Source organism: Melospiza georgiana, chromosome 14 (genome assembly GCF_028018845.1).
Source record: "Melospiza georgiana isolate bMelGeo1 chromosome 14, bMelGeo1.pri, whole genome shotgun sequence".
NCBI lineage: Eukaryota > Metazoa > Chordata > Aves > Passeriformes > Passerellidae > Melospiza > Melospiza georgiana.
The window spans coordinates 14,124,923-14,137,535 of NC_080443.1; the positions used below are offsets into that span (position 1 = coordinate 14,124,923).

The 12,613-nt window shown below is 44.5% G+C and overlaps 1 protein-coding gene across 1 annotated transcript in view; it reads left to right on the forward strand.

Moving 5' to 3' along the window:
* CNOT1 (CCR4-NOT transcription complex subunit 1) overlaps positions 1 to 12,613 on the forward strand; it is a 56,709-nt gene that overhangs the window by 140 nt on the left and 43,956 nt on the right. Inside the window, exons 2-6 of the mRNA XM_058033987.1 lie at positions 6,666 to 6,942; positions 10,663 to 10,770; positions 11,433 to 11,531; positions 12,030 to 12,098; positions 12,194 to 12,248. Coding sequence (XP_057889970.1) covers positions 6,841 to 6,942; positions 10,663 to 10,770; positions 11,433 to 11,531; positions 12,030 to 12,098; positions 12,194 to 12,248 — 433 coding nt within the window. The 5' untranslated portion in view covers positions 6,666 to 6,840. The remainder of the gene's footprint in view (positions 1 to 6,665; positions 6,943 to 10,662; positions 10,771 to 11,432; positions 11,532 to 12,029; positions 12,099 to 12,193; positions 12,249 to 12,613) is intronic.

A 12,613-nucleotide genomic window follows, 5' to 3' on the forward strand; every position in this document is an offset into this window, starting at 1 on the left:
CTGGGTGGCTGTGGGGGCACTGCGAGCTTCGGGGCGGTGGGGGGAGATCTGTGGGGACGGGGCCGTAGGCAGCGGGACCGGGCCGGCTTGCGCTGAGGGCAGCGGGGCCGCCTGAGGCACCCGCCCGGCCGGGCCGCCCGCCGCGGTGTGCGAGAGGCGGCCGAGGGACCCGCGGCCCTCTCCCCCCGCGCTCCTCCGTCCTGCGGCCGCCCCTGAGCCACAGAGGGAACTCGGCAGGGTCCGGGTCGGAGCCGCGGGTGTTCCCTGTCCGGTGGCGGCGGCGGCGGCTGCGGCGGCGTCGCGAGGTGCGGGGGAACCGCCGGCTCTGGAGCTCAGCGCTCCCCCTGCGCTTGTGTAACGCCGGCGGTGACAGGTGGAGCTTTGAGCACTCCGGGCCGGGCCTGCCCCGGCCGGGCTCGGCGGCCTCCGTAGGAGATCGGTGTTGTTGTAACTTGCCCGCAGAAAGTACGGAAAAAGTGAGCTGTAGTAAATAATCCGGTGACATAACCTTCTTGCAGACCACAGGAGAGAAATCCTTCTCAGTGCTGTCCTCCAGTTAAGAAAACGCTGCCCAGTAAAATGGACTTGTGTAATTCTCAACTAGAAATAGCAACAGTTGGGTGTCTCGACAGATGCTGTATCAGTATAAGAGCTTCTTCACAATAGTTTCCTAACTTAGATTAGTACCATTAATCCTTATACAGCAAGACCAATGAGTACTCATAGTTTAATTTCAACAAACCACAACCAGTTTGGACTGTATTTAGGACAGAAGTGAGATAATACTGAAAATACAACACTAATCTGTTGGTATATCATGTACTCAGATTATTTCTGAATCCCACTTGTTGCAAGGAAGCATGGCAACTACTCTCAGGAACTTTTTTGAAGCAGGTAACAAAACAGGTGTGACTCTGACAAGTCACTCTTAGTGTACCCAACTGATTCCTAAGGTAACTACTTTGGCATTGGCTGAAATTATGGGCAGGGTGAGTCCAGGTGGGGTGACTCTTACAAACAGGAAACAAACTTAGTTGGTGGTAGACTGATCTATCCTTTCCACCTTTGTTGTTTTGATTCTTTCAGCCCTTTTGCTTATAAGTTCACTCTTAACTGTTGATGCTGTTGTCCTGGTATCTCCAAACCAAACTCAGCCCCTTTGTTGCCTATCTCTATCTCCTTGGACAAAAGCCTTACCCTCTTTATCCTATACAGTGTTCCTGGGTTTTTGATTTATGCTGAAATGGCCACTCTTGGTATTCAGCTGAGTAAGTGGAAGAGAAACTGTGGGAACATAACTTAGCAATAGAGGATAATAATATTTTGTGTCCCTGTGATGGAACATAACTAAATCATGTTGGGAATTGTTATCACTGAGAATCATGGTTGAGGCCATCACTGTTTTAGCCAGTGAACAAGACTTCTCTCTTGTTCCATAAACATCCCCAATGAATTAATATTGCAGGTTTTTTTAACTTTTGAAATAGCATTTAGCTGTTCTAAAACACATTTTGGGTGGTAAAAAACCATGAAGCATTTAATAACAAGTCTCTCATTTTTTTCCCTTCAGCAGAAACTTTATTCTGGAGTTCTTGTCAGAAGGAGAAATGGGAAGTGAGAGTTTCTTGTTGTTTTGGGTTTTTTTTAACAGTCCAGGTTGAGATGTGGAGATGCCTGAAGCAGCATGTCATGTTTGATGCATATCTCATGTATTTGAGGTAGATTCCAAACTGCAGCTTCAATGACCTGAGTGTGTAGGAACAACTTAGGTGCTGAAAACTGAAGTTGCTGTGTCTAATCATCTTTTGACTTCCAGTTTACTGGAATTGGGTGCAGCTTTCCCCTGTATGGAATGTTCAGGTGTGTTTTCTGTTTGTAAACACCTGAATTTGAAGTGGTCAAATGAATTGGGAGCTTATTTTCCTCCTAACGTGAATTTCACTCTGGGTTTTTCCTTGGTAGATTTCAAAGTGTTAGACATCCTGAAATGTAAAATACAGAATGATTCAAAACCACCGTTCTCCCTTGCATTGCTCCCAGTGTCAGCCTTCAGAGGGGTGTGCTGCCCTTCCATGTTTTGTATTTGGTGATGGGTTTGTTTAAAAAGAGGGTAAGGGACTGTTCTGGAGTGCAGGTTTAGCACTGCTCCCTTTAGCATGTTTTATGTGATGTTTTGTGACAGGAGTTTAGAGCCCAATCAGCAAACACATTGCTGCTTCTGTCACTTGATCTGTTTTATCCTCCACATGCAGCACATGTGCCCTGAAATCATACAACTCCTGAAATCCAGTGGCAGTAGTTACTTACTTCTGCAAAATGCTGAATAAAAGATCCAAAGTTAGCTTAAAGTAATTTTGAAATTACTTTCTTTGTAGTGATGTTTCTGAATTCGTGGAAGACTTCTGGTTTGTCAACTTCACCATCAAAGCTTTGTTACTCTCTAGTGATTTCTGGTTATTAGGGAGTGTCTTTGGTCACACCTGATGGGTGGTTTCATATTGCCCACTCTATTTTGTGATCTTTGGATTCTTGCCTGAAATTTTATTGCATTTATGTTTTAATCCAACAGAACTCTGCTCTTGAAAAAAGACCTACTGAAATATATGCCAATGTTTTTTGCTGAGGGGCTGTTTCCCTTAGGAAGTGTTCAGGGTGTGTGATGCTGTAGAATTTGGTAAATATTTTTTATGTTGCACAATATGAAATAGTAATATTGTAAGAGCTCATGAGTCCCATGCTGGGTGTATTAATCCATTACTGTATAATAGGATCTGTGGCTGAAAGTAGATAATTTTGCCAGGTAATCTGAATTTTTTTATAAACTCCCTGTGGCTGAGGGCTGACTTGTGTGAACCTGCCAGGTTTGTCCCATGGACTGAAAGCTTCCTGAATTGTTGAGGCCAGTGTAGGGAGATTCATTCCCACTAAGGATATATGGATCTAAAAATAAAGTCTGCTTCACATAGCATTCATAGCTTCCTTAATCAGTGCTGTAGTAATTGAATTTTAGTCTTGCACTGGATGACCAAAGAGGTACCTGTGCAGTTCTGCTTTGCAGACAAGGCTCCCTTGGTTACTCTGTACTCTCCTGAGTTAGGTGCATCATTTGAACCTCTAAAGTGCTGTTAATGTTGTGTCCAGGGGAGCTGTCAGGTTTGCTGTGTGCTGGGATACACACAGTGCAACCATATGTTTAGAACATAAGTAGGAAGCTGTTTCCTCGGCTATTGTGTTCCTTGAGTCTCTGTGTTTGCTCAGGCTCTTCCTTGAGAGGCTTCCTTGAAAGAAAAAATCCCATTTTCCCTCCAGCTTGGATTGTCCAGTGGCACTGCCAGATTTTGCAGTTGGAAGATGGCAAAGCTTGTTTTGCTGCTTTGCAATCAAAGCATTCCCTGCTTTTTTGGAAGACAAGAGATGCTAATAGGAGGGTGGGATGGTCAGTGTGTGGTGTGGCAGCAGGGAGGCTTGAGCCCAGCTGGAGAATTGCAGTACTAAAACCCCTGAGTTTAGGTGGAGTAGGTGTGATTGCTGTGCTGTTTGTATTGATATGATGAAAAATGCCCACAGAAATATGGTTTTTCTTCCTAGGGCCCTGAAAGGCAAACTCTGAAATTCTGTTACTGCCTTAAAAATTGGCCAAGTTGAAGTTTTGTGTTGTGCCCTGTAGGCAGCTCAGCCAGCCTGTGAGTTCTCCAGGCTGGTTGCTGTGAGCTGGTGCTCTGATGGGGCTGAATTCCCCTTGCTGACTGCTGCTTTTAGGAAATGCAAGTACTGTGCTGAGGTCTGTGTGCTTGATTCTTAACAAATGCTTTTCAAAAGCTTTATATTGGTTGTGTATGTTAAACCCTTCCAGTAAGATTGTCTTGGAAGGCATGTACTTGCCAAACCAGTGACATTTTCTAGGTTATTCCAAAAGGGGAATTTAAAGGTTATTAAAAAAAAAAAAAAAATCAGATCCTGTACTACTGAGAAATCTTTTTAAACTTCTGTGCCAGTCCTCCCTTCTAGATGTTCCACAGTCAGTGGCCTTTTAAACCTTTATATATAAAGGTAATGAATTCTAGCTTGTCAGATGTACTAAAAAGAAATGGAAGTTTTGTGTAATTCTTCTCACTGCAGTTTTAGACATGCTCTGAGATTCTTTTAGAGACCAGCTGCCTTGTCATTGAAGAATACTTTCAGTATTACTGCTTGAAAGTTTGTTCTTCGTGAGATGTAAGCTTTATTGCTTAAGAAGGATCCTGCATGCCTTCATTGAGTAGTCTGGGGGTTTTTTGGCATACTGAAAGTCTGCAGGTCAGTTGATTTGACTTTTCTTACAAATAATTTACCCATATATCTGTGTAATATAATAATTTTTTCGAATGACAGAATAATCTTAATTTCCTCTGGTAGGATTTGACATTTTGAAGGATAAGGTATGGTTCCAAGTGTAAGCAAGTGAAAACCTTTGTATAAGGGGAGTTGGGAAGGAGAGTTCTGCTTGCACCCAGCACAGCCTGTTCACCTGCTGGGTGCTGCTGGGTACAGGCAGAGGGAGGCCGGGCTGTGTATGCTGCTGGGTGCAGGCAGAGGGAGGCCGGGCTGTGCTGCTGCTGGGTGCAGGCAGAGGGAGGCCCGGCTGTGTGTGTGCTGCTGGGTGCAGGCAGAGGGAGGCCGGGCTGTGTGTGTGCTGCTGGGTACAGGCAGAGGGAGGCCGGGCTGTGCTGCTGGGTACAGGCAGAGGGAGGCCGGGCTGTGTGTGTGCTGCTGGGGGCAGGCAGAGGGAGGCCCGGCTGTGTGTGCTGCTGCTGGGTGCAGGCAGAGGGAGGCCGGGTGTGTGTGTGCTGCTGGGTGCAGGCAGAGGGAGGCCCGGCTGTGTGTGTGCTGCTGGGTGCAGGCAGAGGGAGGCCCGGCTGTGTGTGCTGCTGCTGGGTGCAGGCAGAGGGAGGCCGGGCTGTGCTGCTGCTGGGTGCAGGCAGAGGGAGGCCCGGCTGTGTGTGTGCTGCTGGGTGCAGGCAGAGGGAGGCCGGGCTGTGTGTGTGCTGCTGGGTGCAGGCAGAGGGAGGCCGGGCTGTGTGTGTGCTGCTGGGTGCAGGCAGAGGGAGGCCCGGCTGTGTGTGTGCTGCTGGGTACAGGCAGAGGGAGGCCGGGCTGTGTGTGTGCTGCTGGGTACAGGCAGAGGGAGGCCGGGCTGTGTGTGTGCTGCTGGGTACAGGCAGAGGGAGGCCGGGCTGTGTGTGCTGCTGGGTACAGGCAGAGGGAGGCCGGGCTGTGTGTGTGGTGCTGGGTACAGGCAGAGGGAGGCCGGGCTGTGTGTGTGCTGCTGGGTACAGGCAGAGGGAGGCCCGGCTGTGTGTGTGCTGCTGGGTACAGGCAGAGGGAGGCCGGGCTGTGCTGCTGGGTACAGGCAGAGGGAGGCCGGGTGTGTGTGTGCTGCTGCTGGGTACAGGCAGAGGGAGGCCGGGCTGTGTGTGTGCTGCTGGGTACAGGCAGAGGGAGGCCCGGCTGTGTGTGTGCTGCTGGGTGCAGGCAGAGGGAGGCCGGGCTGTGTGTGCTGCTGCTGGGTGCAGGCAGAGGGAGGCCGGGCTGTGCTGCTGCTGGGTGCAGGCAGAGGGAGGCCGGGCTGTGCTGCTGGGTACAGGCAGAGGGAGGCCCGGCTGTGTGTGTGCTGCTGGGTACAGGCAGAGGGAGGCCCGGCTGTGCTGCTGGGTACAGGCAGAGGGAGGCCCGGCTGTGCTGCTGCTGGGTGCAGGCAGAGGGAGGCCTGCATGGGAGCTGTGCTGCTGCAGGGACACTCCCTGGGCTGCTGCCTCAGTTCTGCGTGCCAGGCCAGCACATCACCCCAGCCATCCATTCCCATGATGAGGCACCAATCGTGTGCTGCTGGTTTTCGCCATGGAGAGCCAAGACCACAAAGCAATAGTTTTTCTTCTGAAAAGGGGATCTTCAGACTCTTGGCATGAAGCCCAGTGACCTTTGTGTTTTGATCAGGTAGAGCTTCCAAGCAGTGACTCCAGCTTGATTCTACCTTTGGCAGTGCACAGTGCTGCTGCTCAGAGCAGCTTGGGGCTTCTTTTGAAGCTCCCCGTACTGTTGGATAAGCGGGACTTGCTTTGGGATGCAATTTTGTCACACTGGCAATCTGTAATTTAACAGATGAGATGTCAAGTGCCAAGTTTTGTGTTGTCATAGAAATTTATTAAGCTGGCAAGCTCTGCTGTTGTAGCTTGCTGGAAAAGCTGTTTCAGTATAAGCCAAATGTTAGGGTTAGTTTATTGCAGTTCTTTGTGCGTTGCTCATTCACAATTGCTTCTTTTGGTATACCAGGGTTGAGGCAATACTGTGTGGATATACTGGGGCAAAATATAGCAGAGATGGTAAAAGTGTGGTTTTTATATTAGTTTATGATGGATGCTTTGAATGATTCTGACCTCTGATTGTTGCTGTGTATCTAGTTCTTTATTCATCTCATTTTCTTCTTTCTCATGGTGCTGAAAATCATTCTTCTGATTGAGCTGTTTGCTAGCTCTTTCAGACTGCAAAATACAGAAGCAAAAGTGGTTGGGTAGTGTAAAAACAACAGAGCTTGTGTTGTGAAAACTTAATACTACTTCATTTTCCTTGTGAACATAGTTATGTGATGTTGCTACAGAACTTAAATCTAATTTAATACTGTTTTCCAGGTGCCATGTTTCAGAACAGACAAAGACAACTGAGAAAGAAGAGCTGAAGCAAGTAACACAGAAACAGATAAAGACTCACTGGGGGAAAAAAAATTGACCTGTCTCTGAGGTGACTAAAGGGGAATAATGGTGATTTTGCGCCGGGCTCGGCCGCCTGCTTCCGCCCCAACCAGCAATGAATCTTGACTCGCTCTCGCTGGCCTTGTCTCAAATCAGCTACCTGGTGGACAATTTAACCAAGAAAAACTACCGAGCCAGCCAGCAGGAAATACAGCATGTAAGTAAAGTGATGTGTGCTACAAAATAAACTTTGTAAAGAGAAGTTTCTCTTCTGGTTTGTATTTGTACTCTGCCGTGCTCTTGTGTATGTTACTGTTTGCTGTTTTCTGTGGTGTTGGGAGCTGCAGGGTGTGTCTGATACTCCTGCTGGTTCATCTGCCAAGTCATGGAATACAGCTCATAGCTGAGACCAGTATTAACTTTGTAGCTGAATATCAAGATTAACTGCTGCTTCTGAAGGGTGGCATGAAAAGGTTTCCTAACTTCTCCAGGTTAAATCTTTCCACTTTCAGCCATTCAATAGAACACTGATTGGGAAGGGGAGGAAGATGTATACATTCAGTGCTCAGAGTTGTTGCACTAAAAGCCTGAGTATGTTGTAATTTACCTCTGAATGTTCTCTCCTCCCTTGATGGAAGCTTTTTTTCCTCTTGTCATTCAATGACTCATGGCTTGGTTGTGAAGCTGAGCTGACTGTCTTGGCCCTGGGTTTGCAGAAGGCAGGCAGAGTAACTGCATGTTGAGACCCAAATATCTGTGATTAGGGCAAGAATTCTGTTTTAACTGACCTTTGTAAAAATAGCTCTGACTTGCAGGGCCGACTGAAAAGCATTATCTGCAGAGCAGTGCTTAGGAGGAAGTGAATGCTACTGAGCTAGTTTTAGAAACTGGTTTAGTTCAGTTCCCAGCAGACAGCTGGGCCACTCAGTGTTGAGGGTTTTCCTGCAGCAGTGCAATCCTGCAGCGATTTGAATCAGATTAGAAGGGCAGAGGGTTAAGCAGTGAGTTTCTGTAACATTTGATGTCTTTAAAAGTGCATTCATTGGTTATCTTGAGGTGACGGGAGAGTGATTTCAGCAGTATTGGTTATTCAAGTTTAAGATGGAATGGGTCTCTTGTAACTTTTGTAAGTTTCTCTGTTTTTGCAAGTTCAGTACTCCGGGGGCTCATTTGGGATCATGCTGTCCTTTTTGATCACTGTTGGTTTCAACAGATGGTTTTTGCAGCAAGGTGTGACTAAAGCATGACTTGGTTTGGGAGAAGATGTTGTGATCTGCCATTCACTTGGAGCACAGCTCTGTAAAACAGAATTGCTCCTTGCCCTTCAGCCAGGCCTCTTAGCCTCACTGTGGTGATCCTGGGACCTGGTCTGTGGAAATGGCTGAATTGTATATGGTTATAAAGCAGACCTAGAATTTCGAGACTAAATTCCTAAAATCTTAATCCCTTGTTTTTTCTTATTTTAAATTTTATTTTCCTGGAATTGCTTTACTTTTGTTGTTGCTGGTACAATATTTCTTTAGTTGAAGAGAATATATGTGCTGTAATTCTGTCTCATGGTTCACTGCTTGGGGTAAATTTTTGGCATGATTCACTCAATATTACAAAGTTTCCATCTAAGCATGTAGAGTTGTGGAAATTCATACTTGGAGTTGTTCTTGTCTCTACTGACCAAAATGACACTTCTGTTTAAATATGTCACTCGAGTGTAACAGTGGCAAGGCTTGAGGAATTAATTTCTGTTTAAATATGTTATCAGTAGTCATTTAATATAGCTAATCTTAAAGAAATGGAATGTATGTTTAAAAACCTCAGAAATATTTTATGCATTTGTCAGACACAAATTCTAAACCATTACTTCCTCTGAAGTCAGTTTTTGTGGTCTCCTTAAGTGGTAAGGAGAGCCTGACTGGAGAGAGGGAAAGGGCTTTGTGGATGGGTTTATCTAGGAAAGCAGAAGTTTTTGGATGTAGAAAAACTGAGTTTTTTTTTGTCTAATCCTGTATTTGCCCAAACACATTAACTGATAAATTCAAATACATGTGGCTCAGGCTTTATCCTAAATCACAGACTGGTTGAGGTTGGAAGGGACCTGTGGAGGTCGTGTGGTCCAACCTCCTGCTCAGTCAGTCACTCAGAGTGGGTTTCCCAGAAATACCTCTGGGCAGTTTTTGGGTACCAACATGGATGGAGACTCTACAATCTTTCTGGGCAGCCCCTGTCAGTACTTGGTGACCCCTGCAGTAAAAATATAGTATTTGTGATCTGATTTTATGACTGGATGCAGTCATGTAAATGTGTATCAAGGCTGCCAATACAAAGGTTTCTTTCAGCTCTTTCTTCAGGAAAACTGGCAATTCTCATTACCCATTTCCTGGAAGAGCTTTTTTGGGAATGTAGTTAGAATTGAAATATGATACACTGCACTTTTAGCCTTGTCTTCCTTTCCTTCCTGTATGTTAAATTTTCAAATTATTGTCCTTTGGAAGATGCCTCAGTGCAAGGAAGCAATCTACTTCTGATGCAAGCAAGTTGTGTGGATGCCTTTAGTATTACAGTTTTCTTTGGCATCTGCTTACTTTGATGAATTCACCTTGGTCACACAGCACCAGGCAGCTTCTTAGGAAATTGATCCAGCTTTATGTCAGTCTTGTTACCACATCCAAATCTTTGTATTTGATTGTGATTGCCTGAACAAACTGCCTGTTTTCTGAAGCCTGAGCTAGGTAGTAGGATTTGCTGTTAATTCAGGTTTGCTGCCTTTTGCACCAGTCTGAGCATCTTCCTGATCCTGGGGTATGGCTGCCTTCAGAGGCCCAGCTGTCACCACAGCTGGGCTGTTTACTCTGGACTGACATACCACAGGCATGAATTTTACAGCCTCTGGTCAAGAAGCTGAGCTAGATTCAACTTGGAAGGTTTTTTTCCAGCAGAACAAAACTTGGCAGTCACTGGAATCAGCAGGCTCTGAGGGAAAGGGAAGCATAGTGTCAGATAACAGTAGAAAAATTGAGATGAAAACAGTCAAACATCAGAGCCTAAAGCAACCCTGTTTGTCTCTTTGCACAAAGAAGCTACTGGCAAACAAGGGCATTCATGGCTGGTCAAGCTGTGGGCTTGGTGTAGGCAGGCAGACCAGAGGCAGAGCTGCAGGTTTTTCCTGGCACATTTGTGTCTCTCCTGCAGCTAGAAAAGGGAAAACAGTGGGGAAAATGTTGCTAGTAGATGAAGGTTGGATTTGTTATTAGCTGCTACTGTTTGGCCAAAGAGGCAAGCTCCTGGCTTCACGTTTCTGACAGTATGGATTCTATCAAAAACAAATAATGCTGTCCACTTGGTTGGGGTGTAAAGAAAAGGAGCAAGTTCTGAAACAGTCTGCAGCTATTTCAGACAACAAGCTGATGAACTGGTCTGTAGCTAAGAGTTAAACTTAAGGTAAATGGTAGGGGATGCAAACAAAAATGTAACATTGTTAAGATTTAGTAATGAGTGATAGGTGTTGTAAGTCAGCAAATGCAGATCACCCATTGCACACGTGCTGTCCCAAGGCTGTGTTCTTGCAGAGTTAGGCACTGGAGCTGTGGGAGAAAATGGGGAAAAGTGAGGCCATGGACTGTGTGGATTCTGGGCTGCTTTGATGGCAGAATCCTGAGGGGAACTTGAAAACCCCTTTTTACTTAGTTTTGTGAGAATACCACCCCTGAAATGTATGGCTTCTGTGTCAGTGACTTGTGTCTAGATTCTTTGTTTATACTTCTTATTTGCAAATAGAGGTAATGATGTGGTTTGTAGGTTACTGATTAAAAGGAACATTTTTAGCAGTTTTGTTGAAACTGTGGATGATTTGACTACTAGCAGTACTGCTGTATCCATGGTGCTAGACCCAGATCTTGCTCTGTAATGACTGTTTGCTCTTTTTTTGATACTTTTTTTCCAGATTGTGAATAGGCACGGTCCCGAGGCAGACAGGCATTTACTACGCTGTCTATTCTCGCACGTGGATTTCAGTGGCGATGGTAAAAGTAGTGGCAAAGATTTTCATCAGGTACAGTTTACACCAACATGTCTGTTTATTAATTTTGATTGTTAAAAATCTACTGTGGGATTTCATCCAGGTCAAGCACAAAGGCAGCTTAGAAGCAGTAGATTAAAACAAACTTATTTTCTGGTTATATGGCCTTTCAACTGCAAGCACTTTTTGCCAATCCTCAAAATAATATCTGACATACAATCTCTTGCTCTGGAAAAAACCAGGTTGCATCAGTACAAATGCTACTTTTACCAGATGCAGTGCTCTACTTTGAAAGCCTTTCTGTGTATTTTAAGAGTTTGTCCAAATCCATTAACTGATATTTCTGGTGCTGACTGTGTCTATTGGCAGGGCTGTTTTCATCCTTAAGCAATTTTGCTGCAGACTTTTTAGCTTCTGACCATGAATCAAATACTCTTGGGTTGTCTATTGCAATGTGTGAGGATGTTTACAGAAAGCAAAATGTTGCACATATGATGGAGAATGTTTCATCACTTTGTCAGTCTTAAAAGCAAAGCAAACCTGAAGAAAGCTTGAATGAAAGGAAGTTATTTGATGTTAGAGAGAATTTGTGCACTTACATAAGTATTTATCTTTTAGTTTTTCTGTACATAGTGCACATTAGTTTAATTTTATTGTCCTGTTACAAATCCTTCAAGTTATCTTGTTCTTTTCAGACTCAATTTCTGATCCAGGAGTGTGCGTCGCTGATTACAAAACCAAACTTTATCTCGACGCTGTCGTACGCCATTGACAATCCCTTGCACTATCAGAAGGTTTGTATGCTTCTTGAAGGGGATCCCAGTGTCAGAAACTGCACTGAATTGGTCTCTAGAAAACCAATTAGTTTTCCCTTGTAGTAAATTTTTCAAAACCTGAGCTTGCCTAGTTGGTGTGGGTTTTTTTTTTGTTAAACTAAGTGAGTTAGTCAATCACTCAGAGTGACTGCATACTTAATTTTAATACTTCATCTAATGTGGGTACTTCATGGCTTGTTTATGGCACCAGAAACAAAATAAATCATCACTGCTTCTGTTTCTTTCAATATGAAAGCCATGATAGTGGTTAAGTAGTGGGATATATGGAAGAAGCTTTTAGAGAAAATGTATCCAAAAGTGATTGGAAAGTTGTTTAGCCATAGAAGCTTTGTGTTAACCTGCAGCAGAATAGTTACTAATATTCCAAGCTTGCAAATAGACTTTAGATAATCTGACATATTGCAAACAGGATTAATCCCAAAACAACTTTCATGTTATTCTTCTTGCCTATTTCAGAGTCTAAAGCCTTCACCCCATTTATTTGCCCAATTGAGTAAAGTCATCAAATTAAGTAAAGTTCAAGAGGTAGGTGAACACTTATTTAATTTTTATTTTTTTTTTTACTTTGCAAATTAGAAAGGATAAGATCCCCTTACTATAATGTTTGTTTTTGTTTGTAGGTGATTTTTGGTCTGGCTTTACTGAACTCTTTCAGCTCAGATCTGCGAGGTTTTGGTAAGTTTTCTAAAGTGCTGCGGGCAGGGACAGCCTTTTTTAGCAGTGTGCTTTCTGGATGGGTAGATGTGTGCCTGCCTGACCTGACCTTGCAATTAGTGGTGCCATTGGGAGGGGCAGTAGTTGACAGTCATCTTGTGTGAAGTTGAAGCACTTTCATGAATGACTTGCTTGATAATTAATCAAATTGGTGTATTGTGATATCTTAAATTGTAGTTGTCTGTTAATATTTGAGTTCTTAGGTATGAGATTTCTGTTTAAATCTGAACTGTTGTGGCCTATGGTAAACAAACTCAAATTAAGAGAATGGTGCCTAGCTAAATGAATCTAATGTTAAAACAGAATCCCAGGTTTTGACTTTAACC